The following is a 24,378-nucleotide window of genomic DNA, read 5'->3' as shown; positions in this document are numbered from 1 at the left end:
TTTTAAATTTAATTTTACTCTATTTTTCTAAAACTACCGTGTTCAAATTTACGCAAATCAGGTAAGAATAGTTGTGTATGTCGCTATTTGTGAACTAAGTTGGGTGTGTGTTTCATGGTAGTGATTCGATATGCCTGCAAAGATCCTGTGATTAGGCAATAAAAACATTTGTATTTGTATAATCTGTATTGTTCACAAACATCGAATTTCATGTATGTTAAGGCATAACGTACTTGTCCGGACTAAAGTGATTTGAAAGGGTCAAAAGAAATATTTTCTCCCAATTTAAAAATTAAAATATTTGTTTAAAAAAAGTCTTTCAAAATTTCAAACTCCCCAGGAGGGTTTTTTGCACGTGAAGTGAACCTCAGTTTATTATAATAACTTTTTAGGGGGCTCTAGCTCCAATTCACCTTAATAATATATTTTGGCTTTCTTTATGAGGCTACAACGTTTATGCATAAGTCAAATTGCAGGGACTATATAATACTAATAATAAATTAAATGTTAAGTCCCTGAATGTGTAAACTGAAGACAAAGTGGCGTTGAACAGCTGTGGAGCTCTTGCGGGTATGTATAAGATACGATAAGATAATTTTTTCACCGAACATGGATCCTTGCGGGTAGAAAAAAAATAAAACAATGATTGCAATGATTTAAAAAAAATGTGCAAATGCAATAAAATCTTGAATAGTCTTCAAAGACAGTAGGAATGCCATCTAGGAAAGTACTTCTACTCAAGGGTCGTTCTCCATTGTATATCACTGCTTTAATAGTAGATAATTTGTTAATTGGATGGTTTTATTTCATCTCAATATATGCATTTGTTTGTCAAAATGACCGCTCTTTCACAAGCCTGAAATGAAACTTCATACATTACTAAACAATTCTGGCAAGTAAATGTACCTGCTATGAAACTTTCTCTGTTTCTGTCCATTCAGGACTTTTATCTCTCGGATTAGATTTATCAATGCTTCTTTCAAAACGTTATCTGATATGAACTACGACGATCAATTTTGTGTAAATAACATAGAGCATATGTATATGACCACACTGATTGCGAAGGAATAATAAAGGACGAAGTTGTCATATAATGACAATAATTCGAATTTAATCTTTGACCTAGGAAGCACTGAGAACTTGATTTTCGTCTGATATGAAGTTAACTTGTAATGCCAGGGTAATATTACACAAGGATCTTTTTTGTTTCCTATCTATAACAACAGCTCGCGACTTATACAGTTGTGTTTCATTATGAAAACAATTTTGGCTAAAGTTGATTAAAACTGTAAACGGCATTATCATTTTTTTAAATATCAATATTTTTTACTTAGCTTTCTTAAATGTCTACAGTCGTCATACTTTAAACTGTTGATTCTCAACATAATAAGCTTATAAATGGTACTTGGTATGGTTGTAAACATACAACAAAGGGTACATCCAGTATAAACTATCGAATGCGCAGCTATAATGCCAAGCTTAAAAAAATATGGCTCCTCCCAAACAGTATTCCTACGTTGGGCCAACGTTGGTTCAACGGGGTCATTTACGTTGGGCCAACGTAGGGTATGCAGAATTTGTGAAAAGAGCCAACAAAACTTTTTTTGAAAGAAGTAAAATTATATTACTATTTCAACGTTGGGCCCAACTTAGTATCGCAGTTTAGATGCAACACAATATTTGCTTTCATACGTCCAGCTTGTCTTCTTTGTTTTACTTTTCTTGAGATCTACATAAATTTTTGTATAAAGAATAACTTTAAGCCTGTTTTAACATGTTTGTAACCGAAATTGTTTCGACGTGGTTTAATGTTGGTTCAATATTGACTCACTGTTGGCTCTGGGTAGGACAAATGTAGAGTAATGCAAATAATATTATATTATGGTTTTGATTACAAATTGAAATTTAACAATACTCCCAAGTACAAATGGCTTCTAAAACAAGTTATTAAAGAGAAACATAAAATGCAACGGTTGTTCTGAATATAGTAGGGCCAACGTACGTTGGACCAACATAGAACCTTTTTATGTTATGAAATTATTTAAAATTTCAAAACAGCATGTTTACCCATAAGCTTGTCTAGTAGAAACCATTTTGGTAAAAATAAATCAAGAAGAAATATTTCCATTACCACCTACTACTACACTGGGCCAACGTTGGACCAACGTCGTCTTACCAACGCCAACTAAAAGCCAACGAATCAACCATCAGCCAACGTTGGCCCAACGGAGGCATGCTGACTGGGCTATACTAAATTTTAAGTCCAAATTTAATACATGTCCTGCACCATGAAAACTGATTTATTCAACGGGTCATAGTTTTCTTTTCCTCGTTTGTCTACCCCGGACTTGACTTTTTTATGAGCAGCTCGGCGGGTGTTTTTAGAAAAACAGAGGACGCTTACCCTACCGGTACACCTGGTCATGCTCCCAGTTTTTAGTGTTGTTCATTTGCTTTTGTAACTTTGTATGTATGATTTTACTTACTTTATGTTCTTTGTTGTATATGTCTGTTTATCATGTCTGGTCTTTGTCCCTGGATTACATTCTTTTGATTACCGCTATAACCTTGGTTCCCTTGATTACTCTTGAAATAAGACACCAACAAATGTATAATGTGTGATTATATGAAAATAAAATATGTTTAAACTTAACTAGTTGAAGGCATTATGATTTTTAAAAATATCAATAAATTCAACATCGTCCTCTTACAAGTTACGGTGTCTCATAATATCTGCTTTAAATCGTCCTAATGGAATAGTAGCTAATATCTCTGGTTAGCTTGGAAGCTTTTATTTTTATTTTTTAATACAGACCTGATCATGTTAAATGTTGTAAATCAACACTTTAACGTCTCGACGGAAACCAGTTCAGTTACATACTTCCGGTTCGCAACTAATCAACAGGTGTAAACAACATGAGAAAAATCACGATTTTTGTTCAATCTTAAAAAAATGGTCCTAAAATATGTCGCTTACGGCACAGAATAGAAAAGCTGTTTGGGAAGAACGCAAAGACAGGTCCGAATAGATTGATTTTAGCGTGTATACGTCTCATTCTATTTCACTAATATATACGGGCATATTTGTGTGATTATTTTCTTTTATTGAGATAAAAATGTGACTTTGTATATTCACATAATTAAATATATATACCTCTACCCCTTACCAAATTAATTACAGCAGAATTAATATATGATTGAATAAAGCCAAGCTTCTTACAGTACGTGGTCCCATTAGTTTTGTCTTCTTTTTAAGCATCAGTAGAATAGAAAATTTCAGGCTGTGGCATTCTGTTGGGAATTTTCAGTTTTTTTCCTTGTCCCGCTTAAACCATAGTGATTTCTTGCTCAAAATATCCAGTTTCTTGATATAAGTTGATCAAGAATATCCAGGGGCTGCTCTGGCTTCCAAAATTCTGTCACCAGAAAAAATCGTCTGCCAATTTTTTTCGCCTAATTGCAATACAATAAAGTACTACTCCAGAAGTGGGTGTTTTATTTCTATCAAGGACTTTATAATACAGTGCTAATATAATCCCTGAACTTAAAACATTTTAACATTTTTCATTTGTGGCCTAATTAAATTGATCTTAAAATATAATTTGATTTTTTATTTATAAATTGTCAACAAACTTGATTCTTTTTTCAAGTTATAAAATTTCTAGCTAACTACCATAGACCACCCTTTTTAATTATCTCTTTGTTCTCCTGTTTGATATCTGAATGTTAAGACTTAATGCCTTCAGTATTTCCTAAATAAGATTTTGGGCATCCCCATTCTTTTTGCTTACCAGTTTCCCAGCCAGAAAAGGCACATGGCAAAAGTGTAAACAAATGTCATCCATTTTATTATATCAATTCTTGCATTTCTGATTGTTTTAGACACTTCCTGATGGGATCATTTTTAATTGGATATAATCTATTCTGTTATAAGGTAAATCTGTTTCTGAAAGTATCATACGGTTTAACAGGGCTGTGAAGCTTGTATGTACATTGTAGCAACTGTGCACATGGCCATGATTGTGTTTATCTTTGACCAGATGAGAGTTTTGATTGGCTGACACATAATAGTGAATTTACGTGTACATCTAATTGACTCCTCCCATGAGGATATTGCGAGTCACAGTCATCTTGTTATTACCTTTGATTGGTTCAGTCGTAAATTGGTTATGTCAATTAACCCTGACCTGATGTCAACACAATTGTTTAATCCATTGCTGACAAACTTCTTGTCAATTTTAATATACAAAACCTGGGCATGAAGAAAATCGCAACAGGTTATTTTTGTCGCCAGATTAAATAAAAATACTATATCAATAAACATGTTCAAAATTTATTACTGACAAATCAAGACTGAAACTTTATTGACACATATTGTGTGTATAACTCTGGCCAAAATTTCGCTAAAAGATGGAGTACAATCCAGATTATGGAAGATGAGAGGCCAACTTCACTTTAAATATCATTTACATTTGACTGTCGAAATAGAATATACACATTCATTGGATAATTGAAAGTTGCACAATGTCAATTGACCAATGAAGCCATATAATCTCCATGGTCTGTGGTGTATTAAGAGACTTGTAGTCACAGCTCATGGGCATTTTTGAACTATTCATTGGTTGGTTTGCTCTAAACAGGTCATAAATTACAAATACGTGGCGGGATCACATGTTTAGCCTCCACTAAATGTGTGAATCCTTTTTTTGTGGCTAGGTATATATTTTATTGCCAAAGGATAAATTTTTAACCAAATGCACAAATGGGGCATGCCAGCAGAAACCCTATAGTATGCACTTTTACAGAGTTTTACAGAGAGCCACGAAACTTGAAAAATACTTAAGTCCTAAGTATTTTCTTTCATTGCAACTCTTATCAAAGTCATCAAAATTAATGACGTCACAAAGAGTTAAGAATTATCTCAGACTTAAGTAATTTTTCCAGTTTTGTGGTGCTGGGGCCTGATGTCACTAATCTTGTCTAACCAACAAAAAGATAAATGTAATGAATTTTAAAACACATTTATTAGATCCATACTGAAAATCCATGTTTTTACAGCTTAAGAAGAGTACAGTCAAGAGTTAGTGAACCTAGAACACCTCCCAACAGATATTCACCACCTAGACGAACTCCACCAACTAACAGATATGAAGGAAGTCCTCGTGAAGGAGGAAGACGATCACATTCTCCATATGGAAAATACAGAAAACCAACATCTCCTGCTTACCTCCACAGGTGATTTGGCAAGATGAATAAATTAATTATTTCAGTAACCATTTAAAATAATTTAACCGCCATTTAGTCATAAGATAAAGAATTTAAAGGTATGAAATCAGTATAGTTAATATTTGAATGAACAATCATTACTCCAGCTATCCTTAGTTGACCTTTTATTGTTCATAATTTGTATTGAAAACTGCATTCATGTTTAGGTGAAAATTGGTTTGATTTCTAAGAAGTTTGGTAAAAGAACAGACCATTTTATCTTCTAGTTTCTTATTCAAGCAGTAAATTCTCCTTTTCAAAGAAGCAAATCTGTTGCTTGAGTTAAGTTTGGACTGACCTCTGCTTTGTGTCAATGAAATCTTTAATCTAAATCCATCATGTAATTAGTTTTGACATGTTATTATCGTGATTATCCTGACCAACTTGTATCCTGAGGCAGGACCCCTGACTGTTGAAAGTTGTGGTTGAGAAAAGTTTGATGATACAAAAAAAAACCCAAAAAACCAAGAACAGATGAAAGCTCAAACTCAGTTATTGCTGCCTGAAAATTTTTCAAGAAGTACTACTAATCAATATATATGTCACATAACCCTCTGTAAACATTCTTATAAATGACCTTGAAAAATTTGTGGTTGTATATTGGCATGGCAATGTAGTTAACCTCGCCCTTGTGATAGTTATCTGCAGACACTTGGTTTTCATACAATAACTTGAGTATTAATAAAATTTTGTGGCGAGGTTCCAAACCAGAAAAGAAAGTTGGTATTGATTTAGGGGTTATTGCCCTAACCGTTTAAGGGATGAAAAACTATCGTTTCATAAAATTTAAGCATAGGAATGTCGATGATGTTGTTCAATAATATTCTATACCACAATGGTCAGACCAGCATCGATATTTGGGATTAAGACTTCAACAATTTAGAAATTAGAGAGCAAAAATGGGGCCAGAAACATGCACTTTCCAGATGTCCAGACACAGGGTCTTACTTCTACTATTAATTTTGCAGCGCGACTAGTATATATACATGAAAAGGGTGATCCAGATTTGGGGTGCCTCGATTCAACTTGATTTAGAAAAATTAATTGAATATATATGTATTTATATTTACTGCTCAGCAATCACTTGACAAACAATGGATCTAATACCACCATCAACTACTTCTAATCAAATCAGTACAAGGATTTGTACATAAAATTTCCATATTTCTACAATATCCCTCGGACCAAAAGTGAAACTACTGCGGCCTTTAGCATCAATAGACAAACTGGGTTTGCACAGCACTTGTCATGTTTGCAATAAACTAGGAACACAAATTTTCCTGTGCTTTCTATTGTCACTGTAGATCACAAAATAAGTGACATTTTGGTCCAAGCAGTTGAAGAAATATGGTGTTTAGATGTACAAATTCTTGTAATTATTATTTTTTTTTTCAAAATTGAGTTAAGGCCAAGCACCCCTAAATCTGGGATCATGTTATTCATGTTTATATACTAGTGGGGCTGCATATTTGATAGTGGGAGCAGGTCCCTGTGGGCTGTAGACAATAAGTTGACTAGTAAATGGATCACTTTGAAATTGTATAAAAATGTGCCATACTACCGAAGGAAGGTTGGCATGGACTTTGGGAGTTAAGACTTGTACCTTTTTTGAATATTGGGCCAGAAACAAGCATTTTTTGTATGTCTGAACAATAATTGAAATAAAAGGTAATTGATCTCTTTGAATTTGTATCACAAGGTGTCAAACCTCCAAAGGAAGGTTTGGATTAATTTTCAAGGTTTCGACTGGAACCATTTAGGCATAAGGGGCAAAAAAATGATCACTTCGATTCTGGTTAAATTCTTATCCTGTGTCAAATATTGAATCATGAACAAAATTCCAAGCAGTATTGATTTTGAATGGTGTGCCCATACTTGCCCCATCTGTTGAGGGTTCGACTGCTGTGGTCATAACAAGCTGCATCCTTTATCACATTTTATAATCTACCAAATCAATTCATTCAATACCCTTTCCTTCTATTTCACAAAATTAGAAATGTCATGTACTGGTTCATTTATCAAAATGTCTAAACTCAGTATATCATGAATTTTCATTTCCATAACAGGTTTGACAACATATATAAACCTTTTTCAAACATCCCTCCAAAAAGTGTTGTAATAACTCCATAAATTTTTTTTCTGCAACATCTTAGATATGTACTGAAATACTTAATGTGGATCATATTCGAACCACCATCACAAAATTTTCAAATCATAGTGTTTCTATTAACTTTTTTGTCTTTTGATCCCATATAAAATTGTAAAAAATGTGAATTAATATCATTCATCATGGAAACTTTTTGGTTTGGCAAAGATGTTAGGAGATGTACAATTTTTGGTCAAGTTAAAGATTTCAAATCATTGGCCTTTCCTAAAATAGATAATTTACGGTGCTGCTAACTTTTCAATAGTTTTAAAATGTCATGCAGTTTTGTTTAAGTTTTGCTCTTTCATATTTTTAACAGATAATGAAAATTTTATTCCAAGAAGTGTGAAATTTAAGTTCAATTAAGATTAAAATCTTAACATAAAATATGATCAGAGTATTTTTTTACTTTCAATCCAACCTGCTCTTGTTTTTGAATTATTCATTTTTAAGCTTGAAACTTTAAGATTCCCTTAATGATATTTCTTTACCATCAAGCATTAAAAAAGTATCATCTGCATATTAAGTTATTAACATTAGTTCCCTTAATATTTTACTAAGCCTATGGTAACAGAAATTGGTAGAAGTAATAATAAGGACAGCCTGCAAAAACTCTTCATTCAAATATGGTCCTTCTGGTCATGTCGTTACGGGACATTTAACCATCATTGAAAATGAATCTCTGCGTAATATCCTTTCTAAAGGTCCCAAGTACAGTGAACCACACTCCATAAATTGGAATTATAACTTTAAAGTTCCTATGGATGCCGTCAAGGACTATGCAAGAATATGGATAAATGAGAACAAGAAGACATTGATTCTCTGTCAGAGTGGTTGAAGGCGTGAGGTCTTAAATTTTGAAATGAATGAAAGTTTTAAGTAGGTTAATGAGTGCCAAAGCTACATTGGTTTTCAAAGACTCTGATGTAGCAAAAACATTGTCTATTATACATGACAAATATTTTGTAGTACCAGCAGACAAAGCCCAAAATAACATTGTTTTTGTCTGCAAAACGTTTTACTTCCAATGTTTATTGTCAGAGGTAGACATAGAAAATAATAGCAGTGATAAGACCTATACTGCTACCACACTCTCCAAAGAAGAGATTGTGGAAAATCATAAATCTGTGCTGTCCTCTTTTGGTCTCTCTACCAAGGATGACGATTTTGGTTTACCGTCTATGTACTGGATTCCTAAACTCTAAACTAAGTAATTCTGGTTCTCTAGAACCTCTAGTTACAGATTGTAGTGAACCAACAACAAACAGAAGGTTCGAACTTAAAACTTCCTAGAACTTTAACGATAAAGTTCCATTTAATTAAACAATTTTTGCATTACTGTTTGTGTCTAGGCTGTAATTAGATTTGCATATTTGCATGATAAACCAATGTACAGGATTTTTACCATGGTACATCAGTACGTCGGTATCCACAGAGATTCCATCTTTATGATATGTAGTTGTAGTTGTATGAAGAAGATTTGTTATTAAGATGACCTGTGTGTCAGGAACATTATTGTCCAACAGCTTTTGGCAAGGATATTTTCCAACACTAGTATTTGTTGAACATTTTTCTTCTGTAGAACAAAGGCTTGTCTCTTGTACACTTACTTTTATGACATTGCTTCGCTGGATCCATTAAAAACCATTGGTCAATTGGTGTTTATTGATTGTTACCATAGCTAAGAAGAATGGTGAGTCTTCCATGCAAAAGTCCTGAGGTCTTTTAAGTTTTAATAGGGCATCTTTTACTGTTTGGTATTTGAAATGTGTGGATTTCAAGCATGTTTTTAACATCTGTCACTTTTTGATATTTCAAACGTGTGGGTTTTCATTTGTGTTTCTAACATCATCTACAGTGCTTGTTTTGGTCTGAATTTCGTTGAGTTCAATAAGGTTTCAAGCGTAAGTCTTGTATCATTTTTAGTGTTATATTTGCCATTTTATTGATGCCTTTCTCATCCACCCCATATGCCAAAACTGTGAGTTGTTTTTAAAATGTACCTATGCCTTTCAATTTTGGAAAAAATATCCGAATATATAACAAACTGGGAAATTTGTGAAAAAAATTATGTTTCTGAATCTTGGTTCCCTTGATTATTCTTTCACTATACAGCTGGTAACATGATTCTCAGAGTTGACATCTTTCTTAACAAAAATTGAACAGTGAACTTTTGAGTTAAAATAGAAAATTTTCCGCCTTCTTTGTTAAGCCTTTATTTAACTTGTCATATTGAAAAAAAAGCAGTAGCAGGATTTGTGAAGGGGTAAAATTCCGGATAATAATCATTGGTATAGGGAAACAACCTTATTTCAGCTCTAAATCCTATAATTATGGAAAAATACTGCAAAGTGTTGTGTATTTAATAGAGAATGTGTTTTTCTATCACCAAGACAACTTTTTTCATACTATTCATTTATTTCTTCATTAGAAATTGCCTCTGCTTTTAATGGTGGATTACATTTTCCTTGTGTTTACACTTTACCTTTGGCTTATTGAATTCATGCTCCTTAATGATGATTGCACCATATCCATGATGCCTAAGATAATGCTGAAAACTACCACATACATATACCTGTAAGGTAGAAGGGTTTGTACTTGGTTCCATCCTTTCTGCAAACACCAACAACAAATTTAGAAAGGTAAGTCACATTCTGGTTCAGATGGTGGTTTTTACCACTAATAAATTTGTCTGGGTTTACTTTCTCCTACAGTACCTATATGGGATAAACTTACCATTTTATGGGATATGGGGCAATGTGGAATGTGGCAATGGGGAATGGGGGATTGGGAAACAACCTTATTTCAGCTCTAAATCCTATAATTATGGAAAAATACTGCAAAGTGTTGTGTATTTAATAGAGAATGTGTTTTTCTATCACCAAGACAACTTTTTTCATACTATTCATTTATTTCTTCATTAGAAATTGCCTCTGCTTTTAATGGTGGATTACATTTTCCTTGTGTTTACACTTTACCTTTGGCTTATTGAATTCATGCTCCTTAATGATGATTGCACCATATCCATGATGCAGAAATATGTCATTTTTGTAAAATTTGATTGAAATTAATGTGTCAAAGCCACACACATAGTACTTTTTTTTTACAATTTTAATATGTTTAACAATAATATAAGACCATTAAGGATATTTTAAGTGTTTGCACTCATTTAATTTGCCAAAAATATCTCATTTTCAAGAATTTGGTTTGAAATATTAGTATAACAACAATCAACAAAAATCTTATCTGGACAATTTTAACATTTTTAAGAATAATTTTACAAATCAAATTCATTCACAATTTATACATATATCTATAGTTTTAAGAATATTTTGCATGACTATTTCTTATGCACCTCGAAGTGGCGATAATGCATGTAAACAATACAAATTTCACATGATTTCGGTAATTCTCAAACTCGCCAGCGAGATTCTAAAATCAATACTGATTGCACAAAACTTTCTACATCCTAATGCATTATATGTGTTTGACAAAACATTTATTTTACTTTTTCTTTTCGGAATGGGAAAAGGCATTGGACAAAGGGAAATAAGTCGATGAAATGGGGGATTGAGCAATGGGGAATGGGGCTATAGGGAATATGGTATGAGGCAATTGGGGATGGGGCTATGGGGAATGGGGCATGGGGGATCTGGCAATGGGGTATGGGGCAAGTGGGAAGTTTATCCCATACAAGGACTGTAACAGAAATTGTGTGAGAAACCTTATGTGTCTTCATATTTCCAATTTCCTGCTTTTTGTTGAAAATTTCAAAAACTGTCAAATATTTATTTGAAACAGATCGATTTTGGTAGGGCTCTATATGAGCCCTGCAAACAATGCATCTAATCACTAGGATCATCAAAATCATCATGAACATCAAAATTTTGAACAGTGCAGATACATGTAGATTGATGAATGACAGAAGTACAAATAAGTATAGGAGACTTGTAACTTGTTACCATTGATGTTAACAGATAGGGGAGGGGTTGAATACTTTGTGATGGGCTCTAATATCATGAAACTGAAATTCACTGTTTTCCAATCCTTTGACTAGCTGGTGTTTTGCAGCATCATTAACTGTACCATAGCCATTAAAAAATGGAGTGTGTATACATGTATGTTTTAAAGATATGTTTTCATAAAAGTTTGTATTTATTGACTACTTTCACCTTTTTATACAACCACAAAAAATACAAAAATGTATGTTCCGTTGTATGATGGGATCACCCTGTCATGGTCTTTGTTGTTTTGTTGTCATCATTGGCGTCCATTACTTTCTGTTTATTTGAAATTTTAACAAATCAATTATTTGGATGTGATGGAGGGTCTTATTTTTTTATAGTTTTTTTTACAAATTTCTAAATTAAGAGGCTGAAAATGGAAACACCGATGTTATCATTAGAGTTGATAGAAAATGTGTTAATCTAATTATGATTAATTCGATGTCAATGTGTTGTTTTTTTTTTTTTATAAATTCTGTTAATTTTTTTTCCCATGTAGACTAGTGTTATTAACAGTTGTTAATTTTTTTGCCAATTTTTTCTTTAAAAACAAATTAAATTCCTACCTTCTTTTCTAAATCGTATTTCAGATATCTCTTATCTTTCAGATATTGGTATGTCTTATCAAAGTCCCAAAAAAATCAACTATTTTATTTTGGGTTTGATTTTTGAATTATTTTTTTGTGAATATCACTGCCTTTTTAACATCTCTAATTATAGGGATCAGATGCAAATGTCTTCCAATAGCAGCCTTAATGCACAACTTTTTTCACCTTTATTTGAATTTCAGTTTTTGTGCTGTATTGTGTTCAAACCAGTCATTTGCACTGTAAATCCCTTTGCTTCAGTGTGTCAAAAACTAACGTTATGCCCACACATGCCCCAAGTAAACAGAGTTCAATATTCTGCAGTTGTATCAAGATGCACTCCCTGAACCTCTTTATGACCATTGATTTAACTAGAATAAATATCATTGATTGACCAAAACCAGTCACACTGTTTAGCTCAACTGGCCCAGAGGGCCATGTGAGCCATTGCATTCACTAAGTGTTCGACGTCTTTTGTTGTCCTTAGTAAACTTTTCAAACTATCTTCTCCTCTGAAACTACTAGACAGATTGTAATCTGTTTGAATGTTTGCCAGGTCATCTTTAATAATCTGTGTGAGTGGTCAAAATGAAGAGTTTTGAAAATAACTCAGACATTTTAATTTTTAGATGAAACCATTGCATTTCATCTAATCAAATTTACACGAATGTTTCTAATGATATCTTTAACAGTCCAGATTTTTGATCTGGTGAAATACATGGCTGATGTTACTAAAAATAGAACATAGCGATCAAGTAAGATTTTTTGTATAAATTCAAAATGTTTAGGTGTAGTTAAAATCATGCAAGGGGCAAAATTGATCAGCATGTTGTAATAGACCTATGCTGAAATGTTCAGAAAATTGTCCACTACTGCTGATGTTTTGTTCTCTAGCTCTATGTAACCCTAATCACATTCTGTTTATGGTTTAGCATGTTTCATTTATTTTTTCTGTTATTAGCTCACCTGGCAAAAATGACTATGAAAAAATTATTTCATAATTTGAAACCTGGGTGGAAAACTAGAATGCTCTCTATTGATTTAATGATGCTTATGACAATAGTACAGTTGGGTCAAGATTCAAATTTTGAGTTACTGCTTTTGGAAGGCTAAAAGGACTATTTTTGACCAGGTGAGTGATACAGGCTCTCCACTAACAGTGAGATTGTTTCATGTTGTACATGGTTCATATTCATTTACAGAATTGAGACACCTCCAGACCATGCCAGATTGAGAAACAAGACTAACCTTAGAGCACATCAGTATGGAGTTGTTCCCCCTGTTCCATCACGTAGTCGTCAGTAAGTCTTGACTTAGCCTTAAAGTTGGAAAAATATTGTAGAGTTGTTTAATTTCTAATTAGGCATAGATTCCTACTCAATGTTCATTTCTGTTTTCTTGTAATTTTTCCAGTAAAAGAAGTGTAAGATACAGGTCATTGAAATAAACATATATTCAGTGGTCTAGGGCGCTGGACTTTGTGCAGGCAGTATTGCCATAGATATCACAGCGGTACGAGTTCGTGTCCCACGGAGGGAACGACCAAAAATTTGCTTCGCAAATTTGACAGTTCTAACATCGTTGGGAATTTTTCAGACCTTTCTAAATGTTTACATATCTTCCCTGTATCAAATAAATAGTCGTCACATTCTGAGACGTTTGTATGTATTGATTTGTTGTGACATGCATCATTAATTTGATCCTCTATCCTACATAATAACATCTAAATGAACTGTCCCGTACTACCATACATCGTGTACTAAGTTACAGCCCTAGATTAATCCACGAGGAGGAATGACCCGGCCAGCGAAAGCTATATTTTTATATAGCCTAGCTGGCTGAGTGGTCTAGGGTGCTGGACTTTGTGCAGGTTGTGTTGCCATAGATGTAACAGTGGAACGAGTTCGAGTCCCGCGGAGGGAACAACCAAAAATTTGCTTCGCAAATTTGACAGTTCTAACATCATTGGGAATTTTTCAGACCCTTCTATAAGTTTACGTTATCTTCCCTGTATCAATTTGATCCGATGGAGCAGTGTATCAAATGGAGTTGTCACATTCTGAGACGTTGTATAATATTGATTTGTTGTGACATGCATCATTAATTTGATCCTCTATCCTACATAATAACACCTAGATGAACTGTCCCGTACTACCATACATCGTGTACTAAGTTACAGCCCTAGATTAATCCTACGTAGGAGGAATGACCTGGCCAGCAAAAGCTATATCTTTATATAGCCTAGCTGGCTGAGTGGTCTAGGGCGCTGGATTTAGTGCAGGCGGTCTTGCCATAGATCTCACAGTGATATGAGTTTGAATCCCGCGGATGAAATGACCAAAAATTTGCTTCACAAATTTGACAGTTCTAACATCGTTGGGAATTTTTCAGACCCTTCTATAAGTTTACGTTATCTTCCTTGTATCAATTTGAAACGATGGAGCAGTGTAGCGAATGGAGTTGTCACATTTTGAGACGTTGTGAATAAATATATATATATGTGTGTGTGTTTGTGTGTGTGTGTGTACAATTTTGCTTTGTGTTGACCTCTCATGATGCGATAAAACTATTCATCCAAATAGCTGAAGCAGCAATATGCAAATGAAGATTATACATAGAAAATCCATCTGCCATTGATAAAAATATTTGAATGAACAATATGCAAGTGATCATAAAAGCAAAATCCATCCACCAATGATAAAAATAGTTGCAAAATCAATTCATTATTCAATAATTTGACCTTGACATTGAGACTAATATTGTTCATTGACCTGAAAGTCATGATAAAGATACATGTAGTTCAATTACACAACTGGCCAGTGTGTGTACTTTTCAATAATTTGACGAAGATACAGAGACAAAAGTAGATTTGGCCTAGTAACCGCTGAAGGATTTTAAAAAAAAACCTCCTATGAAATATAGTTTGATACAAAGATTAATTTATTTGTCCTTACTAAAGATAAGCGAAATTTAACAAAAATGTTATAAGCTCCCATTACCATCTATGATTATGTAGATAGCCAGTAGATCTGTTGCTAATGCCTTACACCCTCAAAAAGAATGTACTGAGATTCTTAAAATTAGAATTAAAGTTACCTTGCTCATTTTTAAATTTAATATTGAATGACTGAAATGACACTGTCTAAAACTGTTGCAAAGTGTATGTATTATTAACCAACTATTTTTTTTAACAAAGGACAGATTATGACAGCTGGGGAGAAGAAACTGATGATGATTCAGGAGATGATGGCCACTTCATGCCTCAGCCTTACCCCTACCCTGCTTATGGATATCCTGCCTACCAACCTCCTACTCAGGGACAACCCCCACCTCAAGTAGTTTGGGGCGCACCATTCCCCATATACTATCCCCCACCTCCTCAGTATGGATATAAAAACAAAAAAGGCAGAGACAGACGGGGAAAACGTGGACAAGATAAAAATGTTCATCATTCTCTACCACAAGGAGGCCAACAATCCAAGTATAAAAAAAGTCCTAATGTACACCACTCACTGCCTGGATACAATGGATATACACAGAACTATAGAAGAAGAAAGGAAGATGTATTTGATCCTGACAAAAATGATGTTCTGAAAAAGTATAAGGTAAAGTTATAGTTGGGGTATTGTCCTTTTACACCAATTAGATAAAGAAAGATGTTTAATTGTGCCAAAATTAGTGAATCGTAAACTTGGTAATGTTCACTGCTAAGGGATCATTTCATGTAAACTTACCGTTCTCATAAAAGCAAGAAACACATGTAGAACACATGTGTTTGATATTTAAGAGGTACATTTTTATCTTGTATGAAGCTAGAACTATGACACTATGGCGGTAAACATGGCACAGATAAGCAGCATAACGTGGAGTAGTAATATATAATTTTGCAATATATATGCCAATATAAAGTACTGAGATGCAAGAAGTCATTAACAATATTAGCGACTTAAAAATAATAGAGGAATCAGTTCATTAGAAAAATGGGTGTTGACATTCAGAATAGAGGCTAATAGGACTAATGTATATACAGTTTTATCTGTTATTGGATCCAGTATGAAAATAACTTTTAAATGAACCTGTTGGTCCAAAGCATGGATAATAGGTGGAATGTCCATGTTCATATGTTTTGATATATTTACCTGCATCTCCAAAGGCTCAAGCAGGTCTAGGAGTTGGGTCACTCCATCCATCTTTAACATTACAGCATCACAACTCCTCTGAAACTACCTAACAGAATGTCATAGTAAATTGTTGTGCATATATGTTATCAGAAAATTTCGATTGTCTTTTTTTTTGGGGGAGTTATGTCCCTTTGAACTTAAAAAATTACCATAAATCATCATGTGTCAGCTTATCATCACAACTCCTTTGAAACTATCCAACAGAATTTTATAAAACTTGGTTTGTAGCAAGAACACCATATGTTGTGCATATTATCAGGAAATTTTTATTCTCGAATTTTTCTTGGAGTTATGCCCCTCTTAAACTTAAAAAAATTAACAGAAATCACCTTGTGTCAGCTTGTCATCACAACTCCGCTGAAACTACCCAGCAGATTTTCATAAAAATTGGTATGTAGCAAAAATACCATATGTTAAGCATGTTATCAGGAAATTTTGATTGTCTTATTTTTTTTAGAGTTATGCCCCTTTGAAGTTTGAAATGGACCATGTGTCATCATGTATCAGCCTTTTAAACTACCACACAGTATTTCATAAAACTTGGTATATAGCAAAAGTACCATATGTTGTTTTCTCAGAAGCACAACTCCTAAACCACTCAAGAGATTTTGATGAAATTTTATAGGAAGATTGAATATCATACATGTATGTAGATGTGCATGATGAAATAAAAATGCTCTTGGTGGGCTCAGAAGTGATATAATCTTTATTAAATATTTTTAAGGTTACAACCTTGTATGGGTAATTCCTTCTAAATTGCTCCAGTGATTTTGTCGAAATTTTATAGGAAAGTTGGATATATGTATATTTAGATGTTCGTGAAGTGAGTGGTGAGCAGACAGGGAAAATATTTTTGTAACATTTTTCTCAGCAAATATAAATCACAGCTACCAGATATTTGGTAGGCAGCTTCAGTATGGGCCCCCATATTGTGGTCTGTCACGCTACTACTTTCTATATGATTTGGCAAAAATTCAACCAGGTGAGCAATTCAGTCTTCTGGGAGCCTTTTCTTTAACTTTTCTGGTCATGTGTGAAATTTTTTGTAACATACCAAAACAAAATTCTTACTTGGCTGTTGTCTGTTGTAAATTTTTTCAAATGTATTCTTCTCTGAAATTACATAATGAATTGCAATTAAACTTGGTATAAATGTTCCTTAGGGTGTCTTCTACAGAACTGTTGTGGGGATTTTCTGCTTGCTGAAAAACATGGCCGCTGTTATAAAAATAGAACATAAGGGTCAGACAGAAATTTATATATATATCTCCAAAATTGTTAGGTTTAGACAAATTTTGACTGGAAGTCTTCATCATGATGAGATTATCTGTGGTCAAATTTTCGTGTTAATCTGTTAAGGCATGTTGAGGTTATTGCCCTTTTTCGATGTTTTTTTCAAAAACTACTGGACAGAATTTAATAAAAATTGGTATGATTGTTTCTTAGGTACATGTATTAGTGTTAAGAATTTTTACCCAAGAAAAAACATTTCAATTTTTTACAAAGATACAATGTATGATGTTGCTTATCAAGCCAGTGAGTGATTTTAGCTCTTTAGGGCCTCTAGTATGTTAATAAAATGGTATTTTTTAACTTTGACAAAACTAATGCCAAATATTTCTGCAATATTTGATAATAAGGATAGTATTGATATGGATGTTACTAATTGTTAATACATATAACACACCTTGGTACATGAACTTCTTGTACTACCACACAGTATTTCACAGTAAAACTTGGTATATAGCAAGAGTACCATATGTTGTTTTCTCAGAAGCACACTAAACCACTCAAGAGATTTTGATGAAATTTTATAGGAAGATTGAATATCATACATGTATGTAGATATGCATGATGAAATAAAAATGCTGTCGATGGGCTCAAAATGTACACTGTGATAGTTTAATATCACTATGCTAGTTGCTAAGACACTTTACAAATTGGGTTTTCAACTGTAGTAACATAATACACATAGTTGTCTTGCACTAAAATGTATGTGGAGATCATGTAATAAGTTTATCTAAAATTTCACTCACACAAAAATGCTGAACTTCACTAAAATTAAAAGAAGTATGAGTTTTTAATGAGAAATCCAACTTCCAGAATTTCATTTCTTCTAAGGTCATGACAAGTAGTTTCAACTGAAATACATAAAATTGCATGTACGTACCATAATTTGAAAACCCTTCATACAATAAATTTCTAACTTATTACTATTGTTTATTAAAGTGGTTTTAAGGTTTGTTAACTGTTTGGAGAAACTTCAATTTTTAGTTTCAGTGTTATGGAGACTTCTTTATATTTTTTCACTGGAAATTTTTTTCTTCACATTTACATGTAGCTCAAGCATTCATTGTGTAATAAACTTCAAATTTGACTCAATTGTTTGTTATGATAGTCTGATGGTCTGTATACTTTTTGAAGAAAATTCCAGATTTCGTATCTTAGTTATAAATCAGATTAAAATGTGACTTAATTTAAAATAAGGAGGAGGGTAAAGAGTTACTTGTCATCCATATTTCGGAAATGGCATGTTGGATTTATATTTGAACTATCCAAAGATGTTTGTTATAATAAATGATAGTCTGTATACATTTTGTGGGAATTCATATTTTTATTTTTTTGGTATTTGAGAAATAGTCCTGTGAATTTTGACTTAACTTGGAGTCCATTGTGGTCATCGTTGTCTTCATTGTAGTTGTCATCATCGTCATCAGCTGTCCATCATTTACTTTTTATGAGCTCGTCAAAGACTGGACGTATTATGGTATACTGTTGTCCGTCTGTCCGTCGTCCACACTTTGGACAATAACTCAAGAACACAAACACCAACTTTTATGAAACTTTAGTGAATTGTTCATATCTATTGACATAAGATCCCATTCGATTTTTGTAAATTTCAGATTTTTCGTTTCTGTGTTATGAACTTTTTTCCTCCAAAAAAGGGGGGATTTTCAAGTTTTCGGATAATAACTCAAAAACGCTTTCACCAACATTTATGAAACTTTGGTGAATTGTTCATATCTATTGACATAAATTTCAGATTTTTGTTTCCATGTTATGAATTTTCATACTTAAAAAAAGTTTCAATTTTTTGCACAATTTCTCAAAAACACTTTCACTAACTTTTATGAAACTTTGGTGAATTGTACATATCTATTGAAGTAAGCTCCCTTCCAATTTGTATAAATGTCAAATTTTATGTGTCCGTGTTATGAAGTTATACTCTTTTAAGGAGACTGGAAATGGCCAAGGAAATTTTATTTGTTGAAAAATCGTTTAAAACAGACCAGTTGTTATGATGATTGACTAATAAATATATAAGGTACTTGGTAACCTTGTCAGAAAAGTGTGTTTTAAACTAAACAAGATATAAATGTATGGGTGAAAAATCAAGACAACAAACTTAGTTAAAATTTAGGTAACCTTGCTAGTGCCAAATTTTTTGTGCATTTTTTATTTACCTTTTTTTTTTGGGGGGGGGGTATTGACAGTATTTCTAGTTGATTTAAAGCACAGCTGTTTATTAAAAAATCTTTTCCTCTGAAACCACTCAGTTGATTATAACTATATTGATTATGTGGCATGGCGGTTGTTGCTACTTTTAGGTCAAAATACCTTACATCGCCAGTTCACCACTTGAAGTGCCCTTCTATTTTTGAACACTACACAAATATATAGTCCAAATGTAGTTCCTTTTATATCATTCAATATCTCTTTTATATCAAGTAAATATGTTTCTGGCAAATTCAGCTCAATAATATTATATTAATTAAGATCTAGTCGTCAAGTCGATTGGTTGTTGGGGTTTAACGCCCAAGCAGCAATATTTCAGCTATATTCAGGCGATAAATCAAGATTTTAGGGACTCCTTTTTGGCAATGAAAGATATTTAATAATAAATTTACATTTAGGGAATTTAGTTCTTGCAGAAATGTGTCAAAAAGTATTAAATGTATTGAGCATGTTCCATTGCACACATTAATCCGTAAAAAATCTCCATTCTATCATTGATATTTCCCATTTAATAAACAGGAAGTAAAGAGCAGTGATTTTATAACCAAGTAAAATTGGTGGGAAAATTCAAATTGGTAAAAACTGCCTGAATTTTTAAGTTCTTGTGTTCATTAAGGAAATTATTATCTCAGCTGAATTTGTTTTTTTTAAGTAGGATAAATACACTGTTAATATAGTTATTGAATGTAAATGCTATAAACTAACTTTTGGACTGGTTTAAAAATTTGGAAAAAAGGTGAGATTAAACAAAATTTGTAGATGTGTGTGAAGTTGGATTCTGTTGAACTATTGATTACAGTTTATACTTCAGAATCTGTAGTATTGATTGACATTCAGTTAATATGTATAAGGAGAAAACAGTTCTAAATAATATGAAAAATGCAATGTATGATCACAGTTATAATTCATATCATTTCTTTGAAATTTTGTTCATGCTACAATTTTCTCAAGAATCAAAAACCTCTAGTGCTAATGGCACTTTGATTTGACCACCAATGTCGACATATATCTCAAAAACTATGAGATATTGGAAAATAAATGTAAGTTCCTTCTTCAATTTGAAAAACCTACAAAAGTGTGAATATGGTCTAAATTGTACAGGGATGTTTTTTTTTCCCTACTTTTTGGGAGAATTCTGCTATTTCAAATCAGGATTTTACCGTTACAATTCTTTTTTCACTGTATATTTACTACTGATTTTGCAAATTCCGCTTTTTTATTGACCTTGCAAAATCATCCCTGGTCTTTCCAGGGAATATTAAGGTTTTTTTGCAGTTTTCAGTCAATATTTTGAAAACCATAAAAAACAGGAAAATCTTTCAATTGATGAAATGATTCTATTATTAGGCCTACAAAAGTTTTTTGGGTCAAAGTTGTAGGATGACTCCTTGTTAGAGTTATTGGCCTTGAAAGGTGAAAAATGATTTTATTTTTTGCAGTTTAACCAATAAACTATAATAGATAGAAAAAATGTTTCAATGGAAGAAATGATCTTAATGATAAAGCTTACAAAGGTCTCCTTTGGATCAAAGTTATTGAATGACTTCTTGTTAGAGTTATTGTCCTTGAAAGATGAAACATGAAGTTTTTTTGCTGTTTTAAGCCAATAAATTGAAAACTATAATAGATAGAAAAAAAAACTTTCTATTGATGAAATGATCCTTATGATAATTAAGTCGTTCAAATGTCTCCTTTGGGTCAAAATTGTCAGACAACTCCTTGTTAGAGCTAAGATTGTCCTTGATAAGCTAAGAATTATGTGTTTTGCAGTATCAGCCAATATCTTGAAAACTATAATAGATGGAAAAAAGACTTTCAATAGATGAAATGATTCTTATGATAGGTCCACAAAAGTCTTCATTGGGTAAAAGTTGTTAGACGACTCTTTTTTAGAGTTATTGCCCTTGACTGGTGATTAATGAGAATTTTTAGCCAATATAAAAAAAAGTGAACAAATGGAAAACTTCCAATTGAAGTAGGGTTGATGCTGATTATATCATGATTACATGAGGTAAAAATGTAACGGATTACACATAATATCAAATGTAATCAATTACATATTACTTAGTTTTTACTATTGTCAAAGTATTTATGATTACATCATGACTACATATAATTACTACTGATATTTCCACACATGAATAAAGGAAAATAAATAAACCTCCTTGGCATATGCAATGTAATGACATATTTAGCAAAATAATAAACATAATTTTAAAGCAGAAGAAATAAATCATATATTATGTACATAATTTGAAAGCTGTGGTGAAAATAATGGACAATTACAATTAGTTTTTTTTATATTTTACTCTTATTAAAAGACCAAGAATAGTAGACTAAATATCTTTAAGTGAGGTGACAAAATTTGACAAAGTATTGTAAATCCTAAATGGAATTTATAACAAACAATTGCATTAAGTGATCAGTTAGTGTTCTGATGATATAATTAATTTACTCTTTCTTGAGGCTATTTCAATCTTATAATTTATTTATGTTATTTTAGGTTTAATTGAAAAAGCTTGTTTCTCTGAAGCAAAATAAAAAAAGATTATGTATAGAATTCCAGTAAGTTAAACTCGAATTCTTCATAAACATTGGATAAAGCCACAATAACATAATTTTCAGATAAAGACAAAATGCTGTTTATTCACAAATTGTTTCACAATTTTAAGATCAATATTATGCCATAGAGGATTTTGTAAATAATTAATCAAACACTAATTGAAAACTATTTTCAATTGTATATTCTCTATTTTTTTGTGGTAAATACATTTGTATACATGTAAGTAATAGGAAACAAGGCAAAAAGGAATAGGCATATAAGTGGAGTGGTATACCACTATTAAATAAAATATATAATAGTAAATCAAAATTTTAGTTGCTAAAATCAATTAAAATGTTAAGTTTAATTAATAATGTAAAAAGGGAAAATACTGATCCTTTATAATCTATTTTTTACAGAACAATATTTTTTGCTAAAGTAATCAAAATGTGATAAAAAAAAATAATCATAATTACACCACTTTTTTGCCCAGTAATTGACTTAAAATCACAATTTCCAATGATTATTGATTACATGTAATAACTTATGAAAGTGAAATCAATTACAGCTGATTACAATTACTGATGACGATTACCCCATCCTTGAATGGAGATAAGGCCTTCTAACTTATAAATTTTGTCAAAGTTGTAAGACCACACTTTGTTAGAGTTATTGCTCTTGACAGGGGGAAAAATGAGGTTTCTTGGCAGCTTTCAGCCAATATCTTAAAAAATGTGATGGAAAAAACTTTCAATTGATTAAATGATCCATATGATTAGGCATACAGAATTCTTAATTGGGTCAAAGTTGTAGGTTGACTTCTTGTTAGAATTAATGTCTTTGAAATTAGAAAAATGAGTTTTTTACAGATTTTGCCTATACATGTGTATAATGTTATTTTGGGGCCAGCTGCAGCCTGCTCTATGGTGTGAAGGTTTTGTGGTCATTTATTAAAGACCCATTGGTGACACTGAACTGACATTTTCCATCATGGTGGGTTTTTTGTCTTTTTAACATTCACCATATCCATTCTCATTATATCTTAGGAAACCATATACTGATAAGATACCAAAAAAAAACTTTCTAGTGATCTATATGATAAGGTTTACTAAAAGCTTTACTTGGTCAGAGTTGTGAGATAACTCGTTAGAGTTAGTTGAAAGGCAAAAAATGAAGCAGATGAGCGATTCAGGCTCCTTACAATTGGAGCCTCTTGTTCATACTTTTTATATGTTTATATTTAAATGACCATCTTGTTGACAGTTGTATTGGACATCTGTCCTCTGTGGGCAGCCTGACATGGGCCTCAGTGTGGTGCCCATTGGGGACGCATGGTAAAAGCAAAATCCATGCAAGCTGGTGCGTAGATGTTATGATTATCTTATACCTTTTTTATAGTACATAGAACCACAGATGTCTCCATACACTCCAGAAAACATTGATGATGTTGTGGCTAAAAGATACAAGGATGAACCGGTATGTACATTTGTATAAGTCAGTAGTAACTAGTTCAGTGCTCTAAAGTTATCATATCTTCTGATCTGGCATGGGGCTTTTTTTAACATTTCTGAGGAAACAAACATATAGTCGTTTGAAACTGTTTTCTAAACTGACTGCTGCTCTTGAGAGTATGAAAGATATGCATTATTTCATTCCTTGATTAATCGTGAAGAGTACTTTGGGAAAAAATATTGTTTTTTACATGTTGTTATGTATTTTCTATATCTGAAAAAAGACATTGTCATTGGGTTAAAATAGTAAATGAGAAATAAAACTGAATCCTGAATTTTGTTTCTAAAAATGAAGCTATCTCTCTACAATTACTGAAGAAAAAGTAAAACAGAAAGCTTGCTACAATAACATAGATATTCTTGCTTGATTTTAAGTAAATGTACATGTATGTAAAAATCTAGTTTGCTAAAAAAGTAATATATATTAGAAGCTCCTAATACAGGGTAAAAATAATTTTTTGTTGTCATTTTTAGTGTTATAACTTTTTACAAATGTCTTCTTCTGTGAAAGAAACTACTTGATATAATTCATTGAAAGTTGATATGATTGTTCCTTAGGTATGAGTTTTGGGATTTTTTTTATCCATCAAAAAGACATGACCACTTTTACAAAAAATAAAATGTAG

At 32.4% G+C, this 24,378-nt stretch overlaps 1 protein-coding gene across 3 annotated transcripts in view; it reads left to right on the top strand.

The window, feature by feature from the left end:
- Positions 1-2,860: 2,860 nt before the first annotated feature.
- The window catches only part of LOC148617413 (uncharacterized), a 56,919-nt gene continuing 35,401 nt past the window's right edge, over positions 2,861-24,378 (top strand). For all 3 annotated transcript variants that reach the window (XM_088585010.1, XM_088585008.1, XM_088585009.1), the window contains exons 1-5: positions 2,861-3,019; positions 5,059-5,235; positions 13,205-13,303; positions 15,199-15,607; positions 23,640-23,717. In XM_088585010.1, the coding sequence (XP_088441136.1) occupies positions 2,967-3,019; positions 5,059-5,235; positions 13,205-13,303; positions 15,199-15,607; positions 23,640-23,717 (816 nt within the window). In that variant the 5' untranslated portion in view covers positions 2,861-2,966. The remainder of the gene's footprint in view (positions 3,020-5,058; positions 5,236-13,204; positions 13,304-15,198; positions 15,608-23,639; positions 23,718-24,378) is intronic.

This window comes from Perna viridis, chromosome 5 (assembly GCF_037379345.1).
Source record: "Perna viridis isolate PV_CMFRI_1.1 ecotype Kerala chromosome 5, ASM3737934v1, whole genome shotgun sequence".
Lineage (NCBI taxonomy): Eukaryota > Metazoa > Mollusca > Bivalvia > Mytilida > Mytilidae > Perna > Perna viridis.
This window is presented reverse-complemented; position numbering and strand designations above follow the sequence as displayed.